At 51.2% G+C, this 16,139-nt stretch overlaps 1 protein-coding gene across 1 annotated transcript in view; it reads left to right on the top strand.

Annotated features, from left to right (window-relative positions):
* Positions 1-16,139, top strand: part of LOC122367034 — a 51,359-nt gene that overhangs the window by 12,401 nt on the left and 22,819 nt on the right. Inside the window, exons 2-4 of the mRNA XM_043339804.1 lie at positions 11,313-11,469; positions 12,958-13,062; positions 15,295-15,485. Coding sequence (XP_043195739.1) covers positions 11,313-11,469; positions 12,958-13,062; positions 15,295-15,485 — 453 coding nt within the window. The remainder of the gene's footprint in view (positions 1-11,312; positions 11,470-12,957; positions 13,063-15,294; positions 15,486-16,139) is intronic.

The raw sequence follows: 16,139 nt of genomic DNA, 5'->3' as shown, positions 1-16,139 counted from the left end.
ACCCGTCTGAGTCCAAAAGAGATTGAATAGTACCAGCATGCGGCTGCTGGAGAAGGGAGAGGCGGAGCTGGCAGTACGGGCCAAGGAGCTGGCAGGCCGGGAGTATGGACGCCTGACGCGACTCCCTCCGGACGATCCCGCTCGGAAGCTCATTGATAAGACACCGCCACCTAGACTGCAGTACAGAGCCCACCTCCATTGGATGCGGAAGAAACAGGAAGCCCAGGAGGTGGAAGTGCCGGCGCCGTCGCCGCCAGATGAGGACGTTGCTGGCCTCCAGCATCGACCCTGTTTCCGACGAGTGGGGAAGTGGGTGTGCGAGGAAGCTGGACTGGATGGAGTACCCGTAGCCCCACTAACACTGCACCAGGGAGAACCGCCGTAGAAGCAATACAACACCAACGTCCACTTCGGCTTGAAGCTTCCGAAACCTACCAAGAGGACTGACCCACCAGAATTACGGAAGGCTGCAACCCTGGAGGCCCTGGCCGCTTACTCAAATCCAGACCTCACAATCTGGTCTGATGGCTCTGCCCTAGACGGTACCAAGAAAGGCGGCGGAGGAGCCCTCCTCGAACTGCACCGTGAGGGGCGCAAGATCGAATGTACCGTACCGGCAGAAGTCGTATGCAGCAGCATGCAGGCGGAGCTAGCGGCGATGGCGGAGGCGTTAAAATGTTTCCTGGGACTGCCGGAGCCATCCCTCGCTGCCATTCGGTCTGTCCTGCTCTGCTCGGACTCCCTGTCCGGTCTCCAACTGCTCAGCCGAGGCCCGGCAGCGCAGAAATCGGCCCTGACACAGGGCATCTTGGCTCTCCTGCACTCTGCCGCGGCCGGGGGCAGAGCTCCAGTGGATCCCGGGCCACGCGGGGGTCAAGGGTAATGAAGAAGCGGACCGCCTAGCAAACATCGCGGCGACGTCAGGCGACCAGCGTCGGATCCCGGTTGACCTGGCCTGTGCGCGCACCGCCATCAGACACTGAACCGGCCTGCTCACCCTCGATCGCTCCAAGCACCACCCACATCTGGAGAACACCCCTGGCCACGACGACCTCGACCGATGGGGACAGACCACTGTCTCGCAGATCCGCAGCGGCTGCTCACCCCTGGTCCGTGCCACACTCTTCCAGGGCCCAGTTTGGATTGGCCTGGCCTCCAGCTCTCTCTGCGGACAGTGCGGCGAAGAAGACACGGTCGCGCACCTGCTATGCGAGTGCCCGGCCGCGCAAGAACGCGAACCCGGCTCTGAGGGCCGCTCCCCACCCTCTAGGATGTGCTCTCGGGGCCGGCTAAATACGTCACGGAGTTCCTCGACCGAGTGGGGCGGACCACGCCACCTGTGGGTCAGCCCCGGTCTGCCGCGCCCTAGGGCACGGCCGGCAGTGGGCGGAAGAAGAAGAAGGGAGAGCCGGCTGACGCATCGGAACAGGCGCATCTATCCGAGTCCTGCGTCGAGAACGACGAGTCGCTCTGCTCCGTCGACCTGGCCGGCGACTTCACGTACCGGCTGGTTGGCGTCGTACAATTTATCGGCTGTTCCAAGCACTCGGGATACTACCTATGTGCGTGTGCCATGTACTGTACAGGATGGGACGGTCCGCTAGATGGACGAGGCAGACGTCCTGGGCGAAGGCCGCCGCCCAGTGTGCACAGAGTCACCGTGCCTGCGGCCGGCAACCGAACGCCTCCTGATAGTAACCGTGCTACATTATGTGTGTTCGCCTGTGCGTGTGTGTGTATATTTACCAGAAGTAAATACAACCAACCAGAATCAAATTCTCTTCGGTTAGTTGTTACGTGTTCTTCAATGCTCGGGTATGTGACGTCTAAGAACATGAATAACCACAAGACATTGATAAGAACTTGGGACATAACACATGTGAAACCCTCTGTGACGAAATTTACACCCACCTTACTAGGTACAACCTTATTAGGGCATATTTAGTTTATTACTTTGTACGTAGGTGCCAACGTAATAAACTAAAACTACGCCTGTTAAGCACACATCTAATTCTACAATCTCGCAAGCATACTGCATGCTTTACGAATGCTTTGCGGCGCCAATACATATATGAACGACTTCTATACCTACCTTTGAATTTTGTCATGTTACGTCCTGAAAACGTTATCAGCAATTGTTCAGCTATAACTTCTGATCAAACCACATAAGAACCATCGAGATCTTATATACAACCATAAAACCATAGAGATCATATATATATGTATATAAGATCTCTATGATAAGAACAACGAAAGCATTTTCCATGCGGTTATCTTGATAATCCAAAGCGATTGGTAAACTACATGACCATTTCCAGTCAGGTCATAACCTTCACTGGCATGATAATCGACCTGAGGCCATGAACTGCGGTAAAATATAATCTTAACCAATCGAAGCCAATTTGCATACCATTCGATGCGTCTCGGTGAGAGAATCACAACGATGGTAAAATGGACGACATGCAAGCACTGTATCAAAAGTTATTGTACAAAAACTATTTGGGGTAAAAACGCACACTCCGCGGATCTCGCTCCCTGTAGGCCAAAATGGCACCTCCATCCAGACGATTTTTACTTTTTGCAACGGGGAGATATTTTCTGAGCATGCTCAATGCATTTTAAACCCGCCAATGAGCGTATCCTGTGAATAAAGTTAAATGTTTTGTTGTCACACCTCATTTTCCCGTCAGTTTACGAATAAATGACGTCACAGTGACGTCACAGATTGTGTGCGATATGCGTTAACCAGAATTTTCATTAATGCAATGAATTTTGACTATAATATTAAAGTTTTGGAATACATCACAACTACACGACTTATTTTATTTTAAAATATATAAAAAGGGTACCATTCTTCAAAAAAGAAGAACCACGCAGTTGCACGTGCTCTGGAAGTGGTGCAGCATCAGTTGGAGGTGCGCACCGGTCAGATTCGGGTTCAGCGGTCATTTTTGTCCCAGAAACCACCCTTTGCTAAGCTCTACCCAATTTTGCGTTATTCGGCCCAAAATTGGGCCTCCTTCCCCTGACTATTAGAGCCCAGTGTGGTCCCTTGGAAGTGCGTTGAGTCCCTGGGGGCCGTCGTGAGTGAGAGTCCTCAGAAAATATGGCCTGTGAGGGGGCCCTCACAGGCCAGCGTGGCTCCTGGAGCCTCCATGGGTCCGCCGTGGTTTTTGGGCCCTCCGAGGCCTCCCTCAGAGACCAGCGGGGCCCTTGAAGCCTACGTTAGGTCCTAAAGGCCGTCGTGGGGGCCCTCAGAGACCGGGGTGGTCTCTGGAGCCTGCGTTGGGCCCTCAGCTATTGTCATGAGGGCCCTCAGAGGTCGTCGTGGGGCCTAGAGGTCGTAGTGAAGGCCGTCAGAGACCGTTGTGGAGGCCCTCAGAGCTGTAATAAGGGTTCAGAGTGTATTGGGTGCTGGACCGTAGCATGGCCCCTGGAGCATCCGTGGGGCCCTCAGAGGCGCCATAGGACACCAAACGTGGCTGGGGCCCTAAAAGCCGGTGTTGGTTGTCCCAAAGTGTGAGGGGCTCCTGACGGTAACTGCACTTCCTATGATCCCACATCGGCATTCGTTTCCCGATGATTAAATTATCAGGAGGAAATGTATTGAATAGTTCAACGGGCCCTTTGAACATATTTTAGGGGTGCAAAAATATATTTTTGCATCCCACGTTTTAGGATTGGGAACAGCTGCACACCCTGCAACCATATTCCACCGTTCTTTCGTCGCAGCAATGTGGAAATATGTGCTTATTACGGAGCGAGCGAAGCGAGCGTAGTCTTTCCTTAGATTAACAGAAATTTCTGAGTATGAACGGCCGGCCGGCCGGCCGGCCGTGCGGACGCTTTTGCGAGGCTTATATCTCAGCAACCACTTGACCGATTTACATGCGGTAATTTTTGTAGGGCAGTTTCATTCCTTCTACCAAGTATTGAACTATTCCCGATGCATGTGGGTGACCCCTTATGCACGTGCCACGTGCAAAACGAAGAGGTGTCAGTTTTGTAATTGTTGCAATATCTCGGTAACTACTTGGCCAATTGCGCTGAAAGTTGGCATGTAGGTAGGCACCCACTAGGCACTGCATATCCATGTGCCAGAGTTGGGGTGCTGCTGCACGTGCGCACGTGCAGGGGTGGATTCCAGATCTTGAGAACGGCTGGACCGATTGCGCTCAAATTTGGTACACAGTTAGGGACCGGTTAGTAGGGTGCCGTGCAAAAGTCAGTCGGGACCCGTTTTGCACGTGCGCACGTGCAGGGTGTTGCTTCCAGATCTCGAGAACGGCTGGGCCGATTGTGCTCAAATTTGGCACATCGCTAGAGACCGGTTAGTAGGGTGCCGTGCACAACTCAGTTGGAGGTACCCCCTCGCAATTGCGCACGTGCAAGGCTCACCCTCTCGCTCGCTCCGTTAGTCGCCCCAAAAGGCGTTATACTGGTTTATGCTTTTCATATATGCATTGTTTCCTTATTGCGGAGCGAGCGAAGCGAGCGTAGTCTTTCCTTAGATTAACGGAAATTTCTAAGTATGAGCGGCCGGCCGGCCGTGCGGACGCTTTTGCGAGGCTTATATCTCAGCAACCACTTGGCCGATTTACACGCGGTAATTTTTGTAGGGTAGCTTCATTCCTTCTACCAACCATTGGACTATTCCCGATGCATGTGGGTGACCCCTTATGCACGTGCCACGTGCAAAACGAAGAGGTGTCAGTTTTGTAATTGTTGCAATGTCTCGGTAACTACTTGGCCGATTGCGCTGAAAGTTGGCATGTAGGTAGGCACCCACTAGGCACTGCATATCCATGTGCCAGAGTTGGGGTGCTGCTGCACGTGCGCACGTAGGGGTCGTTTCCAGATCTCGAGAACGGCTGGACCGATGGCGCTCAAACTTGGCACACGGTTAGGGACCAGTTAGTAGGGTGCCGCGCACAAGTCAGTTGGGACCCTTTCTGCACGTGCGCACGTGCAGGGTGCCGCTTCCAGATCTCGAGAACGGCTGGGCCGATTGTGCTCAAATTTGGCACATCGCTAGAGACCGGTTAGTAGGGTGCCGTGCACAAGTCAGTTGGAGGTATCCCCTCGAAATTTCGCACGTGCAAGGCCCACCCTCTCGCTCGCTCCGTTAGTCGCCCCAAAAGGCGTTATACTGGTTTATCTATTGGATACTAAGGTCTTATCACTGGAAATAATTTCAGATGTGGGAAAGTGTACCGTTTGTAATAATGTTTCTTGTCGTTTTTGACTGTCGAATGAAAGGCAGTTGTCAAAGAACTCGCGATTACAACGTCATTTTCTGCTATACTCGGCCAAGTACCCTGCAGCAGAGTTCTCAATTTACGGTAGGTCACATTGGTGCCTGGTGGAACGTTACCAGCTCATCCTAGCCCATCAATTTTAGCGAGACGTTACTGTGACATTCTTTTGTAGATGGCGTTTGATGTTTGCGGTAAAATATCGCTTACGGGGCGGGACGGGTGGTCGTCGCGGCCAAAAAGTGTCTGCGCGACTGGCGCGACCGCCCAGCTGTCTATCAATCTACCGGTCGACGGCGGAAGCCAGCGACCGCGCCGCGCCGCTCCTGTTACAGAGCTACTGAAATGGGCTGCCGGCCACGCACCGCCAGCCAGCTTCGCTCGTTCTCCGCTCGCTCTCTCCGCCGCTCAGCCGCACACCATTCGCCGCCGCGACCAACGGTTCTGGAATGTGGCGACAAGCAATGCTGGCAGCTGTTTTCTTCTTTCAAACGATGTGACTCAATGGTCTCGTGTGTGTGTCTGTGTTTGCCAGCAGAAACGCAGCCAGGTCACTGGGTCATTAGCTGCTGGGTAATCGATACGGTTAGCTGCTAATAAGGACACGTGATTGATCCCGATCGCGAGCTGCAGTACGAGGGCAGAGCAGAGGGACGTCAGGAGTCCCGGACCGCGCCGATCGGTCCGCACTCCGCACCACACGGAGCAGACAGTCGGAGCCGGTTGGTGTCGGCGGGGGCGGCACCAGGGTTGTATACCAATCAAGTCGATTGAATTGATTGATTTGATTCAACGCGTATTTTGAGTTGATTGGATTGAGTCGATTGACTTTTCGAGATGACTGGTTGACTGACTCGTTTGACTTTAGCGACTGGTTGACTGATTTGATTCCCGAAAATTAGAGTGACTCGTATGATTGAGTCGATTGAATGGAAAGTTCAAATAAGTTTTAGTTGACAAAAAATGATGACACCAATTGATGACATCAAAGATCACAAAACTACACTGAAAACTGCTTGTCATCACAACTGCAATATGGGGTAGATGGCCAAATAAAGAACAGGGCCTAAACATGAACAGCCAACTTTGACTTTCAACTGCAATAACTGCTCCAATCCTGGTGATAGAACCTGGCAATGCACCTACCTACCTTTCTGCACTCACCAGGAAACGTTTTTTTTTAATCCAGATGATAAAGTGCAAGGCCCTATATACTAATACAGTGTGAATAATTAATAATTCACATCTCCACATCTCCTCAGAAACAACCCACAAAACCCTACAAAAATAACTGAAACAAAAGCGCCGTTTTCGTCTCGCTAAATTTGCTGCATTGTTTAATTTGCAGCAGAACATTTGTTGATCCTTTTCTCCTGAGAGCCTAAGCATAACATATTTAATATATTTCATTTTCCTTAAAATATTTTACCAAATATTATAAAGTGGTTTTATTTCAAATGAAATAATAATTAAAACGAAATTGGTGTTGTACAACCGATTTATTTTATGATAATCTACCATACTGCATGATTATCAATGACGTCATCTTACCAAAAAATCAAAAGATGTAGAATAAGGATTTATAAAAGCTTAGCATTCTTGTTGGCAAAACGTTTGTTTTGCTTTTTTCGCAGTCGCACCGTGCCGTTTTCGCGTTTTAATTTTTTTGTTCCTGCTTCCTTCCCTGCTATCCTGTGGTTTCAGAGTCCCTGTCCTCTCCATTTCCTTTAAAATATATTTTTAATCCTCATCCCTATCCCCCAGTCCTAACAGTTTCAAATTGCATTGCAATAAAATGTTTTGAATTCTTCACATATAACCTATCTACCTTCGTTGGTACTGCTGGTAGACAGTGACACATCTAGGCAGGTAAGTAGGTACCTACCTGCTTTCCTGCTGTCTTCCTAAAGCATACCTAATGAAGTCAAATTTGTAGCACATTTCAACACTTTCATATGGTGTCAGTGTGGCATGAAACCTAGCTAGGTTCATTATGTTTAGGGTTCATTTCAGAAGAGCTCCGCATAACTCACATAAGAGACAGACAGGGGTTTTACATGGGGTAGATGGCCTGATGACTTAGCTGGAATATGGCCAAAATTAAATTGACAACTTTTAGGTGAAAGGTGGTGATTTGGGTTAAAGGGACCCTCCCACCTTCAAAAAAGTTAATGAATTGGCATGAAAGTGATGTCGCTCGGTTCAGAAAGAGCAAAAACGAATATCTACCAAATTTCATCGAAAAATATTCACCGGTTTTCAAGATATTAGACTTTTACTTTTGTTTACTTTTTGGGATCTCCGCTGTTCCTAGCGAGTTTATTTGAAAGTGCGGCGTTTGTTGCGCGCAAAGCAGCATATACCACCGCGTGCTACAAAACGTTTTAGTCAAACATTTAAAAATCGTTAGATATCTGCGCTGACGTCACACATTCAGAGGGGTATTCCTATGCATTAGTCCCTCTGAATCAAAATGCTGCAATTTTGAAATTCAATATTTCCGATTTAAGGCATTTCTCGATGTTGTGAGTGCCGAAACCGGTAATTGTGAGCCAGGGACCCCATTTTGGCTATCTCAACTCAAATCTAATGTTAAGGTGGGCGGGTCCCTTTAAGGGGCGAGTCAACTACTGGGTTATTTTGCACCCATTAAATGAAACTTCTGCTCCAATTCTACCCATTGAACCTCAATATCATGATCCACCTGTTCATCACTAGGTATCCTTCCTTATTACATAGAATCTTTGAATGGCATGGCAATTTATAATTTTAAATGACAATATTTTTATGATTCTTCTGTAGGTAGGTAGGTAGGTAGGTACACCAGACTGCTATGGACACTTTTCCAAGTTGGTGGGGCAAAAAACCTAATGTATGTCTTGGTTTGAGTCGTTTGATTGAGTTGATTGATTCCTTTCATTGTCGCGTTTGAGTCGATTGAATCAATTCCCGAAAACTGCTCTGACTTGATTGATTTGATTGGTTTCCCAAATTTGTCGTGATTGAATTGATTGCTATTGATTGATTCGTATACAACCCTGGGCGGCACAACCGTCCGCTACAGCCGCCGTCTCGCCCGGAGTCGGAGCGGCGGTCCAAGACAAACAGTGGCGGCCGCCGCCGGCTCGGCGCGGGGCGCACCATCCGCCTGTGACGGCGCGGGGCGCGTGCCAGGTCACAGGGTGCCGGCCGGGCGGGTCGGCGCACAACAGTGGCCCAGGTCACGGTCAGACACCGGCCGAAGCTTACCCTCCTAGAGATCATCTATTCGCACAGCAAACCCTTCCTCCAAATCGCCCAAGCACGAGGAAATTAACTGCCACGAATCATTAGCCACGGCGTTACAATTTCCTTGCGCGACTGTGTAGATCGCATTGGATGTTCTACTCACCAGATAGATCGCCCTACAGGCCGACTCGTTCGTAGACAATGCACCCATTAGCCGATAGAGGGTTTCGCTGTGCGTTGGCTATGGTGATGAGTCTGCGGCTGAGGGTGATATATTGAAGTCTGTCGACTGGCGACCGCAGGCGGCTGGAACCATCGGAACATCGAACGATCATGGGACGTCAAGCGTCACCGGTTGCATAGGATTCTTGCATCAGTTCGAGAATTTCCCAGAAGCGCTTATTATTGTCTTTAACAGTCTTTTCATCTTGGCAGCAATATAAATCACCGCTGGCATTGTTGGCTGGATTGTGAAATTAAGCACAACACGAACAAAGACGTGATCGAAAATATCGTTGCCCTTTTGACTCACCGACATACCGGTGTTGTGCCAGGGCCTCGCCCTGCTCGGGCCGCCGCTGGGGCGCCGGGCCCCCTGCCGGGTGTTGTCACGGGGGCACCGGCGGCAGGCGGGCGGCCTTGCCGGAGGGCGGGGGCGGGGTGGGCGTGCATCGGCTGGCCACCTCCGCGGCCGGAATCTCATGTGACTGTTGGCGGCGCGGCGGCAGCGCCGGCAGCTGGGCGCACTATGCCAACTCGGTCGGTCTGACTCGGCTGGCCTGCTTAACGGCCCGGCACGCGCGCGGCTCGCATATGCTGCAGCGCGTGTCGGTAGGCGTGCAGGGCAGGCGGCACAGGTGCCACACACGGGGCGGAACGGACACCACTGCTCAGTGCTCAGTGACCACCGCAGCTGCCGAGGAGAGGACAATGAAAACAAATTGCCAGTATATGTAACACAGTTTTGATAGTACTTGCTGTTGTTTCTCACAAAATATGTCTTCTGATTATTCTTATAAACCGGGTGAGAAAATATGGGTGACTAAAATAAAAAGCATAGAAAGCAGGCGCTATTGTATCATCCATGGCCCATGGATATACCAGGCCAAAACAACACACCCCGCCTCGCGATACACGTCTCTGGGAATCGGCTCAGTGAGCCGGCACAGTGGATACGAGACTGTCAGAAAATATACACGAAACATACACACACCAAACACAAAATAACAGACGCACACAAGTTATACATACGAACGCACAAAACACAAATATGTCCTAGTTTGGTAAGTAACAAATGAATAAGCTTGTTGAATCAAAGCAAGCTATTAGTAGCATGGGGCTCGGGGCTGTGCCTTGTGAAATGCATCAAAGATATCGCAGGTGCCTTTTTGTTTTGGTCTCTGTAGCAACAGTACTTCAATAATAGATTCTTTGCCAGGACTACAAAATTTGCACTAAATCTTATCAACCAATGGAACAACCCTCCAGACTGATTTTACTTTTTGATTTGTGTAAGCCTCTCGACAGGGCTTTGGGGCTATAGGACAGGGAGACGTCTTCCGAGTACAGAAGTGCTGTGCCGGCTGAACAGAAAATCGAACTTGAAAACTGTGCAAGACTTATTCGAGGGCTGGACCAATCCTCAAAAGCTACACGAAACACTTCTATGTAAATGTGTCTGACCTTGATTGCCTTGACTTGACCTTGAGCGTGCGCCACTCACAAGTATGTATCGCAAACAAAACAAAATAAGCCCTACCTGTGCATAATTTTCTAAACCGATTACAAACAAGGTAATGTTTTACCGTGTGTTTTATTATTGACACTTACTTAATTGATGCGTTTATCTGTTTCACGGTACCAAGCCCCGTCGCCTGTCCACTGTTCCGTTGTAACTGAATGCCAGTCTTTTCTGTTGGCGGGTCAGAGTTTTTCGCCACAGAGGGAGGTGAAAGATGGGCAATGTGGGCGTGGCCCCTGACCTGAACACGTGACTGGCGCCCGTGAGAAACGACTCGGGCTCAGTCAGATGTCGACGTGCCGACCGCTATCCGTTTCGGTCGAATGGTCCAAATAGTGGGAGCGTTTAGCGTCGACGCCAAATATACCACTTGTTGTCAGGAGCGAGACCCCGACTCGGCTTGCATCAGCCAACGGTATGCAGCCCGCATACTCCCCTTGTGTTTCCAAACACACTAGTGATGGATTTAATACATCTCCGACCACATGACGTCGCTGCAAAACACCCTCTTAGTTACTCGACATAAATAGCTCGGGCGGCTGCTTGTCGTTGGCATTGTGTTTCCCATACATTCGTTTCCATATCATAGTTTGCTGTCGCGGCGCCTGTCACAGGGCCCATCCATTAGGTGTGGGTTGCCTTGCTCTGCTCTCTGAGGCCAAGTGTGACCTAGCAACTCTGTGCTGCGTTTTAAAGGCAGCTGTCCGTGAGTGGAGTGTGACCTGTTCTACGTTGGTGCGTTTTCAGGGCAGCTCTGCCATTGGATGATGTGCGACCATGTCCACCGTGTGTTACGTTCTTAGGGCAGCAGTGGGTGAAGTGTGACCTATCCTCTTTGTGTGGCACGTTTGCAGGGCATCTGCCAGTGGGTGATGTGTGACTGGTTCCCCTGTGTGGCATGTTCTTAGGGCAGCCTCCCAATCCATTCGGTGAAGTGTGACCTATCCCTTCTGTATCGCGTTTGCAGGGCAGCCTCCTATGTAGGTGAAGTATGACCTAACTCGCTGTGTATCTCGTTCTCAGGGCAGCTTCCAGTGAGTGAATAGTGACCGTGACCACTGACTCCATCCCTTCTGTGGCGTTCTCAGGGCAGCTGCCAGTGGGTAAACATCCAGAGCCGGGTGGTGACGCTGTGCGACACCACACTCCTGCAGCTGACGGAGATGGAGGCAGCCGCCGTGCAGCAGGTGGCCCTGCAGCGGCTGGCTGACTTCAACCTCGGCTGCACTGTGCGCATTCCCAAAGGTGAGAGATAGACGATAGTGAAAAGGAGGGAGGGAGATAGAGAATGGAGGGAGATCGAGAAGGAGGGAAGGGGAAGGGAAGGGGAGAGGGTAAATGAAGAAGAGGGAGTAAGAGGGAGAGAGAAAGAAGAAAGATTTAAAAGATCTAAGAGCGTATTCTGAAACCCTTAAACTATTATTTATGTTGATGCCACATACGTTTGTAAATAAGAAAAAACAACGCCACTGAATTACTCATTTATAAATGTAGTCGGTGCATCGTAAATACCAGCAAAGTTGAGTTAACGGTTGTCAAAATTGCAAAGAAACAGCAATTCATCAAGTCCAGGGACAGTGCCACAGCCTTCAGCGAGGCCTGTCTGGCTCGAATCGACACAGTTAGACTATCCCGCATCACATAGCGGCCTTGCGGCGCAGTATACCAGTACAGGCATATGGCCGGGACGTTGAGATGGGCGACTGGCACTGTAGAAGTTGAATGGGAGCCAGGATAAGATGAATATTTGAAGGTGCGTTTGCAGAAAGACCAAGGTGGCTTCTAGGTTATGTGCTATTGAGGATTTGTATTGCCTAGATTTGCTGATATAGCTACAGCCTACATATGCATTGCCCTATACTGCTTGTCAATTACCTCATTTCAAGGAGCAATGAACGAACAATAAGGTGTTGAAATGGATGCCATTGCTCTAAAGTGGTTATTAATTATTAAGTAAAGCTATGAAATGCGCCATCACAACTGATACGAGTGAGATCGCACCTCAGTTGAAGCTTGACATGCTCCGTACCGACTTTATTGTACATACCGTTTAGTTTTAATCAAACCGTTTATTTTACTCGGCTAAGTTAGTATACCGGAGCTTAAATGCTCAGAATGTTATTTGCAAGAACTTCGGCGTTGCCAAAATAACAGCATTTCACAATATAAACATGCATGTCTGTTACATACAGTTAGTTTGTATCATAAATATAAGCTAAGCGCCAGCAGGCAGCAGCAGTGACACCAACTCAACCTTGTCAGTCATTGCATCACCAAAACAATGAGAATACAGTCTCCTAAAGTGTGACATTATTCAGCGTCGCTAGCGTTGGTCTTGGCGTGGTCTCAGACTGGGCGGCAACCGTGACCTGATACGGGCGACATTTAGCGGCTGTTAGCGCCCGGGGACACTGTCGGGGCGCGACCAGCGCTGTCCGTCCAGGGGCACTGTCGGGGGCGGCCAGCGCTGTCCGGTTGGGTGTACTGCCGGGGCGCGGACAGCGCTGTCCGTCCGGGGGTACTGTCGGGCGCGGCCAGCGCTGTCCGGTGGAGGACACTGTCCTGTCCGGTGGAGGACACTGTCCTGTCCGGCCGGGGACACGGGCTGGGTGCTGTCCGGAGCTGTCCGGCCGAGCTGCTCCAGCCGCTGGCGTCGCGCCGCACCGCCTCTGCCGCATTCCCGTGGCACCCCGCGGCGCAGGACACTGAGTGTTTATTGTCCTCTGTTGGCAGACTTCAACGTGACGGCCGGCCACAAGCCGAAACGGAGACCCTACCTGCTGAAGAAGAGGCCGCTCACCACCGGCTTCTTCGATACGGCCAAACGGGACGAGAAAGGTGAGACGGTGAACGAACGGTGTGATGAGCATAAAACGGCGCTGTGACGTGAGTGTGCGTGTCGTGCGTCTTGCGAATATTGCAGTTGAAAGGATGTGGTACTGTGACCTGGAACTAGCTTCATAAATATTAGATGAAAATGTCATTTAAAAGTATCTGAAGAAGCAGAAAAGTACCTTCAGCTATTGTTTCCAAAAATAATTGTTACATGAAAGACAACTGAGGAATTAGTAACGATAGGCGATCGAAGAGTGGTAAAAGAAAATGTTCGACATCGGAGCATTACAGCGGAGAAAGAGGCAAAGGATTAGAGTTGAAGAGATGGCCAAGTGGTATCAAAATACCTTCGAGCTTCACACTCCTATTGAAGAAAATGAAAGAGAGAAGCCGGGAAAAAAAAAAACGAGAAATAGGAAGGGAGAGGAGAAAGAGAGAGAGTGAGGGAGAGAGATAGAAAGAAAGAGAGAGGGAGAGAGAGAGAGAGAGAGAGAGAGAGAGAGAGAGAGAGAGAGAGAGAGAGAGAGAGAGAGAGAGAGAGAGAGAGAGAGAGAGAGAGAGAGAGAGAGAGAGACGGCGAGGAAAGAGGCGTCATACCGAAATGACGAACGGAATTGCGCGTGAAAGAGAGAAGAGATGAGTGACGGGCCGACACCTGAACATGTTCCACTTGGAGATTCTGACGGACCACCCCGCGGGCCGATGCGGGCGTCGCACAGCCGGTCGTCATGTTTCGAGCCGGCCGGCCCGTTTCCAGAAGTTGGAGTCAATTCGCCGGCGGGCGGGCGGCCGGGCGGCTGGCAGGGTGCCTCCGTGACGTCACCGACCGGCTCTCGACGCTGGCGGGTGGTCCGGCTGCTCTCCAAACTGTTTGGATCGCAGGTTTATAGATCTGCCAGCCGAGGCCGGCGAATTCGCGGTGGAAGCGACGCCCCGACATCACCGCAAAGCGGCCCGTCTGGCCGCCAGGCGATAGACAACGGGGCCGGCGCGGTGACTGGGGCGAAACTGCGGAGCGGGCTGGAGAGGCGAGAGGGGATATGGTGTCTGCTGGTGGCATGAAGACGGGAACAGTGATAGCTATAGGAGTTGAAGGTGGAGATATGATCATAGCCTAGCCCCATGTTTGCTTACGTTGGATAAATAGGTGTCACAAAAATACGAATTCTGAATGCCACTAGTCTTATCTGGCAGAACAACCATGATTCACAAGTTTCTGTGTTTGACAACTGACGAATAAGTGTCGTTTCAAGTCGGATTTCAGATTACCGTGTCTGTTTAGCTGTCTTTGATGTCGTATTGTCACTGCACCGTGCCATTTCCAAACGGCGCGTTTGATCTTGACGCATGACATTTGTTTTATTTACATCTTGAGACTGAGTGCTTTGGCATGATTCAGCCGGGTGCCGTGAGTCACATCCAACTGTCAGACAGCATGACAGACGGTTCGGTGGTCATGTGTCAGTGCGGCACGCGCGCGCGGCCGGCCCGGACCGACCTGACGCCGGTATCCGGCGAGCCTGATAAACCTGTCAGCAGACCGCCTGTTCGACGTCGGTCGGCGGATACAGACCAAATGGCCAACCTCAGAGCCGGCCTGGTCATAGGTAACCCACACACCCGTCCTTGACGAGCGCGGCCTCAGACCCGAGCCGGTCCACAGGTAAATCTTGAACACCTGCACAGACAGACCGTCCGGCCTCACAGATATGCCATCACACTTGCTGGGCAGTAATCGCCACGCCATGTGTGGATCGCCCATGATCGTAAATGCAATACAATACAATACAACGATCAAGCTACCTCAGAACCGGCCTTGCCCACACGTAAACATGGGCAAACCTTGTGTACAGCTGCTCACTGATGGCCTTGACCAGGTCAACCACCTACCCAGAGGTAACCACCCCTCTGACCTTCCCGCCAGAGTCGGAGAGCAGTGGTGGCAGGGCGGGACGGGGGCACACGGGCCAGCATTCTCTCGGCGCGCCCTGTTTATCCTGGTGCTTGGTTTGTCCCTGTTGTTTGACAGACGCATGACGTCACTCCCGAGAGAATAGCGTAAACAGCTCGCTCGGCAACGGAGTGGAGCTATTCTTCTGCGGTGCGTGAACTGACGACCGTCCGTCCTCGGTCGCCCCCCCCCCTCCCTCTCCTCCCCTCCTGATCCGGCCCCGCCCACTGCCAGTGCCCCTCTCAGCGCACCGAGATAACCTGACCGACCCCACCGACCTCCAGGGAACAACAACAACGCCCAGGGCCTGGTATTCGGCATTCCGCTCAAGACGTGCATGGAGAACGACCGCCGGCTGCGCGGCCGGGGCGGCTCGCCGCTGCGAGACCGGCTCGACGAGCCGCTCAGCAGGAAGTCGTCCCACGGCGGCAGCCACGCCTCCTTCTCCTCCCTAATGGACGCCATCAGAGACAAGGTGAGGGGCGTAGGCGTGGCCAAGGGGTGTGATGTGACGTGACTGGGAAGGAACATGACCTGACGTGGCGCTTTATGTGACGCTATTTAGGAAGATATGGAAAGGAAGTGTTTCGGTTTTATCAGGGACTTGGTGCTTGATACTTCGGAACATGCGACCGTATGGCGGAATGACAGCGGGTAGTTGCGACAATTGTAGGAATTTTCAAAAGGCGTTGGTCTTGGAATAGCAATGAAAACGAACTGAGACGTTCGTTCCTCCTATCCGTTCACACACCAACCTTCCTTTAGTCATATTTCTTCTCAGACGTTAGTTCGTCTCCCAGCGCTTGATCTTTGTGTCAACATTCAATACCTTCCTTTTTAGTGTACAGACTAGCCGGGAAATTGAGAGAGTTACTCGCCAGCCCCGATCCTTTAGGCTCGACAGCAGACGGCTATAGGTGGGGATGTTCTTATTTGTGCCTCACAGATTGGCCGTCAAATTGTAGTGTTTATCATTCGGTATGGCATCTAGTGGTGACCATGGCACTTGCTTCGTCACTTTCCTCACCAACGCCACTGCTGTACCACAATCACCATCGTCCATCACCACTACCCCATCACCACTGCCACCAGCACCACCGATCGCCACCAGCAGCACTAGCACCACCCC

This window comes from Amphibalanus amphitrite, unplaced genomic scaffold (assembly GCF_019059575.1).
Source record: "Amphibalanus amphitrite isolate SeventyFive unplaced genomic scaffold, NRLGWU_Aamphi_draft 000030F_arrow, whole genome shotgun sequence".
Lineage (NCBI taxonomy): Eukaryota > Metazoa > Arthropoda > Thecostraca > Balanomorpha > Balanidae > Amphibalanus > Amphibalanus amphitrite.
The sequence above is the reverse complement of the archived record's forward strand: the minus strand, read 5'-3'. Positions and strand labels throughout refer to the sequence as shown.